General features: G+C 48.6%; 1 protein-coding gene across 3 annotated transcripts in view; it reads right to left on the bottom strand.

The window, feature by feature from the left end:
- Positions 1-15,852, bottom strand: part of FAM222A (family with sequence similarity 222 member A) — a 54,483-nt gene that overhangs the window by 7,083 nt on the left and 31,548 nt on the right. For all 3 annotated transcript variants that reach the window (XM_066370714.1, XM_066370713.1, XM_066370715.1), the window contains exon 2: positions 15,574-15,701. In XM_066370714.1, coding sequence (XP_066226811.1) covers positions 15,574-15,655 — 82 coding nt within the window. In that variant the 5' untranslated portion in view covers positions 15,656-15,701. The remainder of the gene's footprint in view (positions 1-15,573; positions 15,702-15,852) is intronic.

Raw genomic sequence — 15,852 nt, 5'->3', positions numbered from 1 at the left:
TGACAGTTGGGAGAGTTAGTCCTGGGAGGGGCTGGGCCAGGGAGATGGCCCCACAGAGGGCAGCCTGCCAGAGCCCTCTGCCCGCCGGCACCCACAGAGCTCTCCTGTGCCCCTCCTGTGTGCAGCGCTGTCCTGGGCCTTTCGGATGCCGCAGTAACCATCAAAGCAAACCAAAGTCCCTGTCCTCGCGGGGCTGACAGACTAATAGGGGGAGATCACACTGTAACCCCCCCCCCGAGTTCCCAGCTGCCCCCCCTCTCAAACCCTCCAGTGAGCCCGTCTGTGTGAACCCTGAGCTGCTCGGTGCACTCCCGGCCCTGGTCACGGGCTCAGCCCTCCCGCTGCAGCCCCACCCCACCCACCCCTGGGCTGTGTCCCAGTGCCTCTCACGTGCAGACAGCCACCCTCTGCTGAGGGTTGCCTCTGGGCCAGGCACTGTGCCCAGTGTTCAGTGTGCCATCCTTGTGCTATTCTTGGGAGGCGGGCCCCAGGTTTTAGAAGAGGATGTTGGACCTTCGAGGAACAGATCGAGCAGGGATTGCAAGGGCAAATTCCCATGTGTTTTTGCTGACCACTGGAGGACAGATAAGCCGGGAACAAGCCACAAGGCCCACACGGCATAGGGACTGAGATGGGCAGGGAGGCAGTGCCCTGCCCAGAGACGCCAACTTCTGAAATGATGTGCAGACCTAAGCAGGGCAGATGACACACCTGGTAGGCAGGATGGACGCACGAATGAGGTGCAGAGGTCACTGAATTCCCTGTTCAGAGGCCACAGAGCCGCTGCCAGACAGAACGTGGGCTCCGGTGTGCACTGGGCCACCCCTGCCCGGTCTCTGCCCACCGGGGCCCCATCAGAGCCTTGTAGGGAAATTTAAATGGCTGCCTGGAAGCGTGGGCCAGTCACCCCTGCCATTAAGTTAATGTTACGAGCCTTTTACAGGTGCGTTAAGTAGACACGGTTATTAATGAGTGTATTAAGCCAATTAAAAGCAGCCCTTTCGAAGGGAAGTGAGATTTAATGTTGCTACAGGGAGACATGAAAGCAGGATCGGGTGGTGCCAGGTCTGTGGGAAGCTGGGGGGGGGGGTCTCTGCCTTTGAGACCGCAGAGGTGAGAAGTAGGACTCAGGCTAGAGCCAGCATTACCCCTTGCTGTGGGTGACCTGGGGTAGCCACCTGATGTGACCCTCAGTCAACTGTCAGGTGGACGGTTGGGTGCTGAAGTCTGTGCGATACTCTGTGCTGCAAGGCATGTGGTACGTGCTCATCAAGGGGCAGGAGAGGGGGTGTGTGGACGGGGCAGGGGCGCGACACCAGCTCAGACCGCCCTGTCCCACACTCCGGGGTTCTCACTGGGACCCCAGGCACCCACCGTGGGCACGCGCCACCCCTCAGTGCTGGTACAGTGGAAGGCAGGCTTGGGGAGATGCCCTGGACAGTCCCCCAGAGTGGCTGCAAATGGAGCCGACTCCACAGGAGCGGTGGGGGAATGGCGTGTGCCAGCACACAGTAGGTGTCTAGCCAGTGCCTTTTCTTTATCATGCTGTTGGAGGTTTTGCCTGTTGCCTCCTCCTTAAGGCTCAGGAAGTCACAGTGGGTGTCGCCTGTGGTGAGGTGGGGTGAGGGGTGCTTCAGGACAGAAGGGACCCCTGGGCACAGGGCCTGGCCCCAGCCCACAGGGAGGAGCAGCCCACATCTGCATTCCCCTTGGCAGCCGACACTGCCCTTGGAGGTGGCAGCTTCCTGAATGCTCAATTAACGTGACACTAATTAGTTGGTGGCACCGGCAGAATTCCTAATGAGGCTGCCCAGGAGGGCTGTGGTGAGGGGCAGGGTGGGTGCCAACCGCCCTGACCTGTCCCCAGCCCACTGACTCGGGTGTCAGCCTGTGGGTCTTGGATATCAGACTCGGGTGTGAATCCAGGTACCGACCGCAGTTACCAGCCGGGGGACCTTAGGGAAGTGATCGCAGCTCCCTGGCATCCATTTCCCCTGAGGGGACAGAGTGAAGATTAGAGAGGATGCATGTCGGAAGGCTTGACCTCTAGTGGGTGCTTAGAAAAGACTTCTGCCTGCCTTCCAGAATAGGCAGTGCCAGGTAGTGGTTATTACCGGGCACAGCACACAGGGTTGTCTTCCATTGTGTGTGTGTGTGTGTGCACACATGCGTGGAAGCTCACACATACATGTGCTCAGACATTCAGGAACGTCCTGTACATACAAAGACCTGCAGATGTTCACAGGCACACACGTGTGTCCACACACACCTTCCGTACCCCCTCAGTCGCAGCTAGAGCTCTGAGTGGCCAAGGTGTCCCTGTAGGCAGGGCTGGGGGTACTTCAGTCCCTCCCCAGCCAATATTCCTGCCTCCACCTGTGCCTCAGTTTCTCTTCCCTGCTCCCTGACTGGCATCTGGCTTTGGGAGCCTGCACCTCATTCTTTCTCCGTCCCCAGGTCCCGAGTTTGTCTGAGTTCCCAGCTCACCTACCTGCCCGCACTGCTGCGGGTCCCTGTCTTCACGGTGGCCATCTCTGCCCTTTGGAACTGCAGCCTCACCTCTCCCTCCTGTAGACCTACTCCTGTCTGTCTGCATCCACCTCCCTCCCCACGTGGGAGTGGTCCCAGGCTCACTGCATCCTGCCCCCCACTGGCTCTCTGTCCCTCCCACGTCCAGGGCTCTCCATTCTGGATGCTGGTCCTGTGTAAGTGCTGCCAACACCCTCTCACAAATTCACTTTTTATTTTTTTATATTTTTTTATATATTTTTAAAATAATTTCATTTTTTTAATGGGGTGACATCAATAAATCAGGATACATATATTCAAAGATAACATGTCCAGGTTATCTTGTCGTTCAATTATGTTGCATACCCATCACCCAAAGACAGATTGTCCTCTGTCACCTTCTATCTAGTTTTCTTTGTGCCCCTTCCCCTCCCCCTTTCCCTCTCCCCCCTCCCCCCATAACCACCACACTCTTATCAATGTCTCTTAGTCTCACTTTTATGTCCCACCCATGTATGGAATAATGCAGTTCCTGGTTTTTTCTGATTTACTTATTTCACTTCATATAATGTTATCAAGATCCCACCATTTTGCTGTAAATGATCTGATGTCATCATTTCTTATGGTTGAGTAGTATTCCATAGTGTATATGTGCCACATCTTCTTTATCCAGTCATCTATTGATGGGCTTTTTGGTTGTTTCCATGTCCTGGCCACTGCAAATTCACTTTTTTAATGATATATTTTGCTGAGCTGCACATCATGGATCTGATAAGGGACTTGTGTCCAGAATAAAGGACTAACACAACTTAATAACTATGTGTAGCAGTTATACAACTGCCAGTGGAAATGTAACACAGTGCAGCTGCTTTGGAGACCAGTGTGTCAGTTCCTCAAAAAATTAAGCATAGAGGGGGGGACAAATATATGGTGACAGAAAATGAGCTGACTCTAGGTGATGGACACACCACCCAATCAATGGTTCAGATGCCATGGAGATGTTCACCTGAAGCCCATGTATGTACTCATTGATCAATGTCACCCCATTAAATTTAATATTTAAGGGGAAAAAATTTAAGCATAGTTACCACATGACCCAGCAATTCTACTCCAAGGTGTATACGTGAGAGAAGTGAAAACATACGTCCACACAGAAATGTGTACATGAATGTTCATAGCGGCACTAGTCATAGTCACCAAAAACGTGGAAACAGACTAAATATCCATCAGCTGATAAATGGATAGTAAAGCGGGGCACATCCATACAATGGAATATTATTTGGCAATAACAAGGAATGAAGTCCTGTTACATGACTGAACACGCAGTCAGCATGGATGAACCGTGAAGACATGATACTATGGGAAGGAAGCCAGACATAAAAGGTCACATATTGTATGATTCCATTTATATGAAATGTCCAAAATCTATAGAGACAGAAAGTGGTTTAGTGCTTGCCTAGGGCTGTGAGGGGGCTGGGGGGAATGAGGGGTGCCTGCTAATGGGTATGGGGTTGCTTCTGTGAGGAGGAAATGTTCCAGACTTGGACAGTGGTGATGCTTGCTCAACTCTGTGAATTTATACTGAAATGTATTCACTAGTACACTTTGAATGGGTGAATGGTATGGCATGTGAGTTATCATGCATATAAAGCTGTTTCCAAAGTATTGTAATGGTATCTTTTTTTGTAAAATTTATTTTTCAGTGTTTTGTTACAGGTATAGAGTCAGACTCATGTGACTGTGTCCTGCTGCCTGCTTTTTGTAAATAAAGTTTTATTGGAACACAGCTGTGCCTGTTCCTGTGCATCTGGGAGTTTTCACGCTCTAGTGCAGCGGAGGCGAGTTGGTTAAATTGAGACTGTATGCCCTGCAGGGCCAAAACTACTGACTCTATATAGAAAAAGTCTGCCAACTTCTATTGCAGAGGAAGATGATTGCGTTTGTGTATTTGCCGTCTTGCTGAAGTCTTACTCTCTTGGGGTTTCATTGCAGATAGTTTCACTCTGTAATCCTTATAACTTGTTATTTTACTTCTCTCTAATCCTTCCACCTTGTTATTTATGTTCCCTGTCTTACTGAGCGGGCCAGGACCTCTGTGCAGTGTGGGAAGGCAGTGATCTGGATGTCTGTCACCCTCTGATTTTATCGGTCCTTGTGTTGGCTTGTTGTGGATCGTGGTTGGAGACGCTGTCATAGTCGCCTGCCTTCCCAGTTTGCTCAGAGCTTAGTTGTATGTTAGGGAGTAAAAGAGGGCTAACGCCGCCTGGCCCTTGCCCTTTGTATCCCAGCCTCTGTCCTCTCCCGGGCTCAGTGCCCAGCAGGGCGGCACTGCCCCTTCCTTCCAGCCACCAGGCTGCACCTGGCAACAGCTACATAATTGGATCTGCTGTATGGCCAGAGGTTTTTAATTTTATTGGAATTTGAAATTGCTTTGTTTCTTCCGTATTTTATTAGTGTCAGTGGAAGCAGCTGCACCTGCAGAAATGCTCACGGGGCGGGGTGGTGGCTGCAGCCTCTCAGGGTCAGGAATATCTGCGGGGTGGGCTGAGGGGCGGGGCCTGAGAAGGGCGGCTCCTGGTCTTGGGTCAGCAAGCCTATCAGAGCTTCTTGGGGTGGGGGGAAGGAGAAATGGGTGGGAAACCCCTTGTTGCTTTGTGAGCATGGATGTGTGGAGGGGGCTCCCACCACCTGGTAGGGATGGGGCAGATAAAGTGTCTTAAGTCTCTCCCAGCCCCTGCGGGTTCTCTCCTCCTGTTCTTGTCCCCACACTACGGCAGAGCAAACAGGCCTGGAGAGGCCCAGTTCCTCACTTGTCCAACCAAGACCATGCCTGTGACCAGGGCACAGCCAGGATTTGACCCCTCAGACCATCTTGAGTTCAAAGTCTGTGCCCTGGGGACTCATGAGGGAAGAGTGGGTCCACTACCCTCAGCTACAGAGGGGCAGGCTGAGGTACAGAGAGGCTGCATCGCTTACAGAAGGGGTGGCAGAGTGGGGGTAGAAGCTCAAGCCAGCGTCCTGGGGGAGACAGGCCCCTGAGTACCCCCTGCCCCCCCACCCCCACGGTGGCGCTGCTCTGGAGCTCTCTGAGCAGTTTGTGCTTTTAGCAGCCCATGACCCAAAGTTTATGTATCAACACCATGATGAGAAAGTCAAATATTTATTAGCGGCTCTTGAGCAGCTGAGAAAAACAGGCTTCTGTCCCATGGGTGGGCAGGTCCTGTTTGGAACCCGGGGACTCTGGCCAGTTGGCAGTTGTCCAAGATCTTGGGCCTGAGGTAGGAGAGGGGAAGAATGGACTTCCCTCCCCCCACATCATTTCTCCTTTTTTTTCCAGGTCACTTTCTCTAGTTACTCAGAACAGGCTGCGACGGCTAGCCACCCAAATTCCTGGCCACACAGCCACAGGGCCCCCAGCTCCTCACCTGCCTGACCTTGGATCCCTGCAGGTGAGCTGCAGCCATTTCTGGTTTACTGGTCACGTTTAGGGCATAGGTGGTGGCCAGTCCTTGTGCAGCCCAGACAGGGGGCTCTGATCCCATTTTATAGGAAGAGGAGGGGGCTCAGACTGGGCCATGTCTTCCCCTCCCTGGGCTGTTGACATCATCATCACAGACGGTCAGAGCTGTACAGCTTCTTAAGTCCGTCTGATCTGACCCTTGGCTTCACAGAAGGAGGAACACAGGCCCAAAGAGGCTGAGTGACTTGTCTAAGGTCACACTGCACATGGCGCAGTCGAGGCCCCTCTCCCGTGGTAGGAAACACAGCACAGCTCAGGGTTGTGAAACTTGGGGCCAGCCCTGCTTGTCTCAGTTCTGCCTCAGGGCCACCGAGACACAGGGGTGGGCCTAGGGCCTGACTGCCCAGAAGTCATGCCCAGGAGGAAAGGGCAGGAACCTCCTCTTCCAATTGTCTGAGCCTTGACTGATGGCAGGGCGCCCAATTCAATTTGCCTATCTCCCTTCCTGCCTCCCTCTTCCCTGTGCTCTTCAATTACAGGCAGAGTCTGTGTCTTTTCCAATAAGTGCAAGGATATCAAAGGGTCTGAGTGGGCAGGGGCAGCAGGACGACCCTGGTGGCTCTCCACACTCCCCAGTTCTGGTCTTGGATCAGCCCAGGTCATCATGCCCGGTCCCTGCCTCCAGCCAGCTGGCAGCAGAGGGCCAGGCAGGGAAGGAAGCCTGGCAGCTGGACAGGAGCAATCAGAAGGTTAAAATACACAGACCCTCTGGGCTAGCAAGCCCACTCTGGAATTATTTTTGCACAGATATATACGCATGTACAAAGACGTTCATTACAACACTGTTCAGAATAGCAAGAGACTAGAAACAACCTAAATGTCCATCCACAGGAGGACGGTTAAAAATCTCGTTATTCCTCATCTGTGTGATGGAAGCTATGCAGGTGTTAGAATGCGGGCGCTCATCCCATCAGATGGGGAGTAATCTCAGAGACCAGCAAGGAAAAGGCAAGGAACCACGAGGGGCTGGGAACGTCTGTGTAGAAGGTACTCACTGCCCCTCCACATGAACGTACTTTTCTGGAGGGTATTTAAGAACTGCTAACATCAGTTTTCTCTGGGAAGAAGTCTTTTGTATTATGAATTCTTGTGGTTTCTGAATTGGGTGCCCAGGACAATTTCATGGACAGTGAAGGGGTCTCCCTGGAGGTCTCACAGAGGAACAAAGGGGATTATGCATGCAGAACATTTTTTCTGGAAACCGGAGGCCCTCCGAGACTGTCATTGTTCTGTTTTTGATGAGGCAGACAGATATTTCTGTAAACCCTTATCCCTGAAAGAACACCTTCAGGGGGGCCTCCCTCCCTTCTCTTCCTGGAAATACCCTGAAAAGCAAACATGGAATAAAAAAACACCAATTCCATTTTTGGCAAAACTAGGAGCTAGCTAACCCTGAACAAACACTCAGAAAAGAGATGACAGGCTGTCCAAAGCAATGAGAGCCAGTGGGGGATGCCACAGCCGGAGATGTCGGGATGAGCTAGCACTTCCCAAATGCGAGGACCACTCCCCGAGGCCTAAAATCCAAACCCCATCTCTGCAGCCCTGAAGCCAGGGGTGCTTCGGCAGGTGACAGAGCATCCCCACGCGGTTCTGAGGAGTCAAGAAGGCAGGGCTGGGTGAGAGGTCCCACCAGTCGCGCGTGTGTGTAGGAACCTGTGTGTCTCTGAAGCAGCTACAAAGAGACCCTCGCCTCCTCCCGAGACACAGAACACTGAACCAGCTCAGGACTGAAACAAAACACATCAGGAAAGGGAGGCAAGGCAAAGCCTAAGTGATGGCTTGCAAACGACACACTTCCCATCAGAAGAATGTGGTCGCAGAAGAGATGGAGGTTAATACTCAGTATTTCAGTGTGAAGGGAAAACGATGTAGTGACAATTGTTTCTCTGAAGCAAAACCACAAAGCAGATATACTGGAATAGAAGAAAAGTCTCATTGTAAAAGCCAAAGGGGACAGTGGGACGAGCGAGCGCAAGGAGGAAAAAGGCAGAGAACCAGGAGAAGTGAGCGTAACAAAATATCGAGTTATAGAGAGGTGTAATCAGAAGAGGGTACAGAGGGGAGCTGGGCAAAGGACAGCCAGTCTGTGCTTCACCGGGGCCCCCAAAGGGGATGTGAAGCCTTGGATGTGTCTGTCCAAAGGGGAGGGCGCTGTGTCCCGGGAAAGGCAGACTTGAATGGTCAATCCCAAGATGCATGCAAGTAAAGTAATGACATGAAAGATACGGAGAGATCAAAATGAAACACAGGAGGAAAGATCAGGCTTCCGCTTCTCCATGGCAACATCCAATGTGAGAACAGAACAAGGTCAACAAAAATCCTGGAGGAAACAAGGTGACCTAGGGATGTTTTGTTTTGTTTGTTTGTTTAGGACGTGCGGGAACTCCAGGAGGGCTGTTCAAGTTAGGCCTCAAGCCACAGACTAGAGGGCTGCCTTTCGGATGATGGGAAACTAAGGCCGGAGAACTGGTGGTTAGGAGCGACCCTGTTTACCTGGGAGACCGAGACAGAAACAGCTGGGGCTGTGGTGCTCTAACAAGATGCTAACATCACAAGGCCTAGGAATACAGTAACGGTATCCCTAATAACAGAAGGGAGGGGACAGGAGTGTAAGTACACAGATGTCCTCATTTTCAACAGCTGGGATCAAAGGACATCATTTGAAGCTGATGTCCGGTAATAGAGGTTTAAAGGTATGATGTAAACTCTAAGGAAACGTAGAAATAAAAATACAGTTGACCCTGGAACAACACAGGGGGGAGCTGGGCAAAGGACAGCCAGTCTGTGCTTCACCAGGGCCCCCAAAGGGGATGTGAAGCCTTGTACAAAACCCACATGAAACTTCTGACTCCCCCAAAACCTGACCACCAACAGCCTGTTACTGACCAGAGAAGCCTTACCGATAGTATAAACCAGGGGTCCCCAAACTTTTTACACAGGGGGCCAGTTCACTGTCCCTCAGACCGTTGGAGGGCCAGACTATAAAAAAAAATTATGAACAAATCCCTATGCACACTGCACATATTTTAAAGTAAAAAACAAACAAACAAAAAAAAACGGGAACAAATACAATATTTAAAATAAAGAACAAGTAAATTTAAATCAACAAACTGACCAGTATTTGAATGGGAACTATGCTCCTCTCACTGACAACCAATGAAAGAGGCCCCTTCCAGAAGTGTGGCGGGGGCTGGATAAATGGCCTCAGGGGGTCACACCTTGGGGACCTCTGGTATAAACATTTGATTAACAAATATTTTGTGTATTACATGCATTACATACTATAGTCTTACAAGAACGCAAGCTAGAGAAAACATTACTAACAAAATCATAAGGAAGGAAAAATGTATTTATGGTATTGTACCTATTTTAAAAATCCACATAGAATTGGGTCTGCAGAGTTCAAACCTGTGTTGTTTAAGCATCAACTGCACACTAATTTCATCATTTTGTTCATCTTAGGGAAAGTAACAGATACTGTTCCAAAGAAATAGAAAATTAGGGTATTATTTAAAGTTACACCTTCCTCGTGATTAGTAGATGCACTAAGCAGAGAACACAGATCACATGAGGAAAGACTTTTAAAAGCAATTACAGCAAAGCACAAAATGAATTACGATGAGACATCTGTCATATCAGTAAATGTAAATGGGCTAAGCTCGCAGAAATTTCGAAAAAGGCATTCAGATGGAGTCGCAAAGCTCAATCCAACTCTATAGTATATGAGTCACAGCTAAACAAAGTGATTCAGAAAGGTTGAAATGAAAGGATTGGCCAAGGTTTCAAGAAAAAGTATGAATTAAAGGAGCAGAGGTGACTATCTTAACAGAGAAAACGGAACCTGCCCCTGTAGTACATATTAAACACAGTAAAGAAAAATACAGTAAGTTACTCTGGAGATTTAAGGAATTAACATTGTTGTGTTAAATAACCTTGCATCACCATTCATAAGGCCAGAGCTGTAGGTGCTACAAGGAGAAACAGACTGGAACACATTAGCAGCGGACATCGAACTCATTTCCCGTTCCACGAGAGGGAGGTGAGGCTATCGAACACCTAACTAACGTGAGTGATGGCATAGACACACAGGGTATACAGCAGTCTCTGAATCCTGAAAACAGAGCCAGACCTTCTTTTCAAGTCCTCACAAAAAGTCTCAAAACTCACCAAAAATGACCATGGAGGATAGCGCAAAGAAAACTTCAAATAAAATAAATTTTAAAAAAAGAGTAGAAATCATAGACAGCATTTTGATCGTAACGCAATAAAACTACATAGAAAAAACAAAACACAAAAGCACCTGCTCCCTGGGTGGGGAGTTAGAACTCAAATGAACCTTAGGTCAAAGAGGAAATCAAAGCCAAAATGATAAAATAGCTAGGGAAAATGGTAATAAAAATACTCCACATTAGAACCTACAGGATATATAGTAAAGCAGTTTTCAGAAAATTCATGGCCTTAATTTTCCCTTTCTTATTTATCATTATAGAGATTTAAGCCTTTAACTCAAGAAATTAAAAAACCAAGGAAAGTAGGAAGATTTTAATAAAGATAAAGGCATAAATTAATGAATTAGAAAACAGAAAGGGGTAATTACTAATAAATCCTAAATATGGAACTTTGGGACAAGGGGATGGATAACCTCATTAGCCAACTAACCTAATCAGGAGAAATGAAACAACACAAAATATACAATATAAAAAGAGGAACTTTCCAGAACTCGGGAAGAGGCTGAGGAGCGGTGGCCTTCTGAGCTGTGTGTAGCAATGTGCTCCCCCCACCTGCCTCGGCCCGCACACCGGCTGTCAAAAATGGTGAAAGAAACCACTTACTATGATGTTTCGGGGTCAAACCCAATGCCACCCGGGGAGAAATGAAAAAGGTCACAGGAAGCTGGCCTTGAAATCCCACCTGATAAGAATCCAAATGAAGGAGAGATGTTTAAACAGCTTTCTCAAGCTTACCAAGTCCTCGCTGACGCAAAGAAAAGGGAGTTATCTGACAGGAGAACAGGCAGTTAAGAAGGTGGAGCAGGTGGTGGTCTGGGCTCCACTACTTGTCTGTGACCAGTGTTTTGGAGGAGGGAGGATGCAGAGAGAAAGGAGAGAAGAAAATGTTATGTGTCAGCTCTCAGGAACCTTAGTAGATTTATATACTGCTCACAAGAATTAGGAGATATTTAAAAATTAATATGAAGTGATAAAATATCCCCTAATTTTTGTGAGCAGTATATAACGATGCAACAAGAAAATTAACTCTGCAAAAGGACGTGATTTGTGACAAATGTGAAGGCCAAGGTGGAAAGGAGCAGTTGAGTGCTGTCTCAATCACCGAGGTCTTGGGACGCAAATAATTCATCTGGCAGGACCTGGGATGGTTCAGGTTCAAATTCCGTCTGTGTGCATGGGGCCCCCGCGCCACGGGGAGCGGATCAGTTCTGACAGATGCAAAAGCTGCAATGGGAGGAAGATACACTGCTCACAAAAATTAGGGGATATTTCAAAGTGAATATGAAGTGATAAAAAAAGAAGCATTTGATTTTTTTTTTTTAATTAAACAAGACTATCAGAAAAGCAAACGGGCCTGCCCTGTGGTGGCGCAGTGGATCAAATGCCTAGAATGCTGAGATCGCTGGTTCAAAACCCTGGGCTTGCTCGGTCAAGGCACATATGGGAGTTGATGCTTCCTGCTCCTCCCCCCTTCTCTCTCTCTCTCTCTCTCTCTCTCTCCTCTAAAATGAATAAATAAAAATAATTTTTAAAAAAAGCAAACGACAGCCTGACCTGTGGTGGCGCAGTGGATAAAGCGTCGACCTGGAAATGCTGAGGTCGCCGGTTCGAAACCCTGGGCTTGCCTGGTCAAGGCACATATAGGAGTTGATGCTTCCAGCTCCTCCCCCCTTCTCTCTGTCTCTGTCTCTCCTCTCTCTCTCTCTCTCTGTCTCTCCCTCTCCTCTCTAAAATAAATAAATAATAAAAAAATGTTAAAAAAAAAGCAAACGACAAATCAAAGAAAGTTCAATTATGCACATGAGATGCAAACCCAACTTTCATTACATGCGTGAAAATGCGCTATACAAAAGGCTGAAAGTATTGGAGTATCTGCATGTTCCCTGATCCCCTAATGTCTGTGAGCAGTACAGTTCAAGAGAAGAAAATTCTAGAAGTTCATATTGACAATGGCATGAAAGATGGCCAGAAGAGAACATTCCGTGGTGAAGGAGACCAAGAGCCAGGACTGGAGCCAGGAGATATTAGCATTGTTTTCTCATGCGACAAGGAGAAGACCTTGCTATGTGTGTGCACACACAGCTGGTTGAAGCACTGTGTGACTTTCAAGAGCCAACAGCTCTACTCTTAACAACCAAACCGTAGTCCTCAGCTCTCACCCAGCTCAGACTGTCACGTGTGGAGATACCACGGGTGTGCTGAGTGAAGGCGCGCCATGTTTTCGTAGATCGCGTGGAAAGGGTTGCAAACACTCATTTCAGGGGTATGAGCCAACACTATTGAACAGGACAAAGAAGATATAAAACTTCCAAAGTAGGAAGTAAAATTATCATTTGCAAATGATAATGATAGTAGAACTAAAAAACCTAAGAGACTAAATTTAAAAAAAATCATTACAAACAAAAGATTTCAGTAAGGTGGCACCCTTTCCATAAATAACCTCCATTAATGAGAGAAAAGACTCACCAAAAAAAGGGTAACTATCCAGAAGTAAACTAAAAAAATGTGTAAGATCTAAACGAAGCAAATATTAAGACATTCCCAAGGGACGCACAAGAAAGCCGGGCCCACAGAAAGGTAGAGCCCGTGTTCTCGGAGGGAAGGCCGTCAGTAACAGTGCCATTCCTTCCTATAGTAATGTATAAACTTAACACAGTCCCTGTAAAAACACAAACAGGGTATTTGTCCTTACCTAAATTGGTTCCAAATAAAGAGAACAGCCAAGGAGGTTCTGCGCTGGGGGGACGATGAATAGACGGAACACAGATCAGCAAATGTTAAAGTAAGTTACACACGTGCTGTGACATGGGTCACCCTTGAAAACACTGTGCTAAGTGAAAGAAGCCAGTCCCAGAAGGCCACCCGTGGCCCGGCTCCCACCTTAGGAAAGCCCAGAATGGGGGACTCTATAGAGAAGGAAGGGGAAGAGGGGGAAGAAGTGACTGCTAGCGGTTAGGGAAGGGCTCCTTCCTGCAGTGATAGAGCACTCTGTAATTGAGTGTGGCAATGGCTGCAGAATTCTGTAAATACACTAAAAACCATCAAAGTGTACACTTCAAATGGATTTTATGGCACATGAATTACATCTCAATAAAACTGTTAAATTTTAAAAAATGTCTTATAATGTTACAATAATTAAAACTGTATTGCACCGATGCTTGATTAACCTTGGAACCATAGCTCGTTCTTTATGCCAGATTAATTACAAAACAATCAGGCAGTCCACATTTAAAAAATCAGACCGTAAAGAAACTTAAAAAAAACCCTGGGGGAGCTGCCTTTTCTTTTTTAACTTTCAGCATGAAGAAAGACACTTTAAGTATAACACAAAATCCAAAGGCCGTAGAAGGAAATAATGATGAATTTCACTTTACAAAGAAAATTCTGGTGAATTCACAGTGGAATCAAGGACAAATGACAAACTGGGAAAACAGCTGCAATTCATATGACATTCAGAGGTCTAATTCCATCATATACAAACAGCTCCTATATATCAACAAGAACAACCTAATTGGAAAAAAATGGACCAAAGAAATGATGAGTCAGTGAGGCCACAGTTACAAGGGCACATACCTGTGACCCAGTATTTCCACTTCTAGAAAGTCATCCCGTAGTTTTACTGCTTTGTGAGACATACACAATTGTTTATTGCTGCATTGCTCTGAAAGGCAATAGGTCAGGTAAGGGGCACCTAAGGGCTGATCATCCTCGCTATGGAAAACTCGGGGGCCAAAGAATGAGGAAGCTCTTCGGAGGCTGACATACAAGATGTATCACTAGGTGAAGAAGTGAAGTGCAGCACAGTGTGCAAAAACATGTGTACACACATGTTTGTTGGGACGTGCATAAAACATCTCTTGGAAGGAGTCACAAGCTGACAACATTGGCCGCCCCTACAAGGAGGCGGGGCCAGGCAGTATGGGAAAGTGAGGTTTTCGCTTGTAGAACCTGATACTGGACCACAAGGAGGCATTACCAAGTCTAAAGTTAAATTTATATTAAAAAAGAAAACAGGCACAGTGATAAATGGCGACTGATCCCGTGCTGTTGGACTGGACAGGGGTGCTAGGGAGGGGTGGGTGGGGACTGTGGTGAACGGGAGATGTGTCTGTCCCTTTAAAGAGGCAACAGTCAGTTCTAACAACAGCTCTAGCACAGGAGCACAAGCCTGTTACCAGATCCTGTGATTTTTTTTTTATTTTTTATTTTTGCATTTTTCTGAAGCTGGAAACGGGGAGAGACAGACAGACTCCCGCATGCGCCTGACCGGGATCCACCCGGCATGCCCACCAGGGGGCGACGCTCTGCCCATCCTGGGCATCGCTATGTTGCGACCAGAACCACTCTAGCGCTTGGGGCAGAGGCCAAGGAGCCATCCCCAGCGCCCAGGCCATCTTTGCTCCAATGGAGCCTTGGCTGCGGGAGGGGAAGAGAGAGAGAGAGAGGAAGGAGAGGGGAAGGGGTGGAGAAGCAGATGGGCGCTTCTCCTGTGTGCCCTGGCCGGGAATCGAACCCGGGACTTCTGCACGCCAGGCCGACGCTCTACCACTGAGCCAACCAGCCAGGTGTGTTTTTTTTTTTTTTTAAAGAGACACTAGCAATCCATATTTTTATTCAAATCTCTCTGTTTTTAAATGTTCCAAATAGTTCAAAATTAAAACCAACCACTCTAGGGTGTCTAAAAATAATCAGAGGGATTGGGATCCCTGTCCTAGGTGGTCAGGAAGGACAGAGGCTTAGCGGAACCAAGTCCAGCCCCCTAATTTGACAACATTGGAAAAGCAAGGCCCAGACAGGGAAAGGACATGCCTGAGGTCACACAGAGAATTGGGTCTTGCGCGCAGACCCCATGCAGGACCATTTGCTTCCATTATCCTACTCTGCTAGTACAGGAACGCGATGGTGAGCGAGACACACATGGCACTTGGGGGGGTCCAAGGAGGGGCTGGGGTAGGGGCCATGGTGCTGGTAGTGTCAGAGAAGGCAGCTAGGATGGGGGTCACACCCAGTAGGAGTTGGCCAGACAAAAGGTGTGGGTGCCATTGTGTGTGGGGGACTCCAAGGAGGCAGCACAGCATGGGCAAAGGCCGAGAGGGACACGGAGAGCTCGAGACAGGGTCCAGGGGGGTGGGCATGCTCAGTGTGGCGGGCACTCCCTCCTGACAACTGCCCTGCAGAGGCCTGAGCTGGGAAAAGCCTGGTGTGTCCAGAAACAGAAAGGAAGCCCTGTGGACTCAGAGTGGGCAGAGAAGGGGAGAGGCGGCGGGGAATGGGAGGCAGGGAGGGCACAACGCCCACGAGGTACCCACTCACATTTGCGCAGCTCCAGGCTCTTGCTCGGGCAAGCCAGGTGTTGGCCCGGGGGGTTCTGGGTTCTCTGCAGACAGGCCAGCATGGCTGAACTGGGGGCCCGTGGCGTGGCACGCTCTGCGTCAGGGTCCCTGTGAGGAGGGAGATGAGGTACTTGTCATGTGGGCTGTTCCACGCCCGCCTCACACCTCCCCCAGCTGGGAGTCACTGCCAGCAGCCCCCCATGACCCCAGAGAACATCAGAGACTTTCAGAGCAGACCCCTTATCCCCCTTATCAGACA

The sequence above is a fragment of the Saccopteryx leptura genome, chromosome 2 (assembly GCF_036850995.1).
Source record: "Saccopteryx leptura isolate mSacLep1 chromosome 2, mSacLep1_pri_phased_curated, whole genome shotgun sequence".
Classification (NCBI taxonomy): domain Eukaryota; kingdom Metazoa; phylum Chordata; class Mammalia; order Chiroptera; family Emballonuridae; genus Saccopteryx; species Saccopteryx leptura.
The sequence above is the reverse complement of the archived record's forward strand: the minus strand, read 5'-3'. Positions and strand labels throughout refer to the sequence as shown.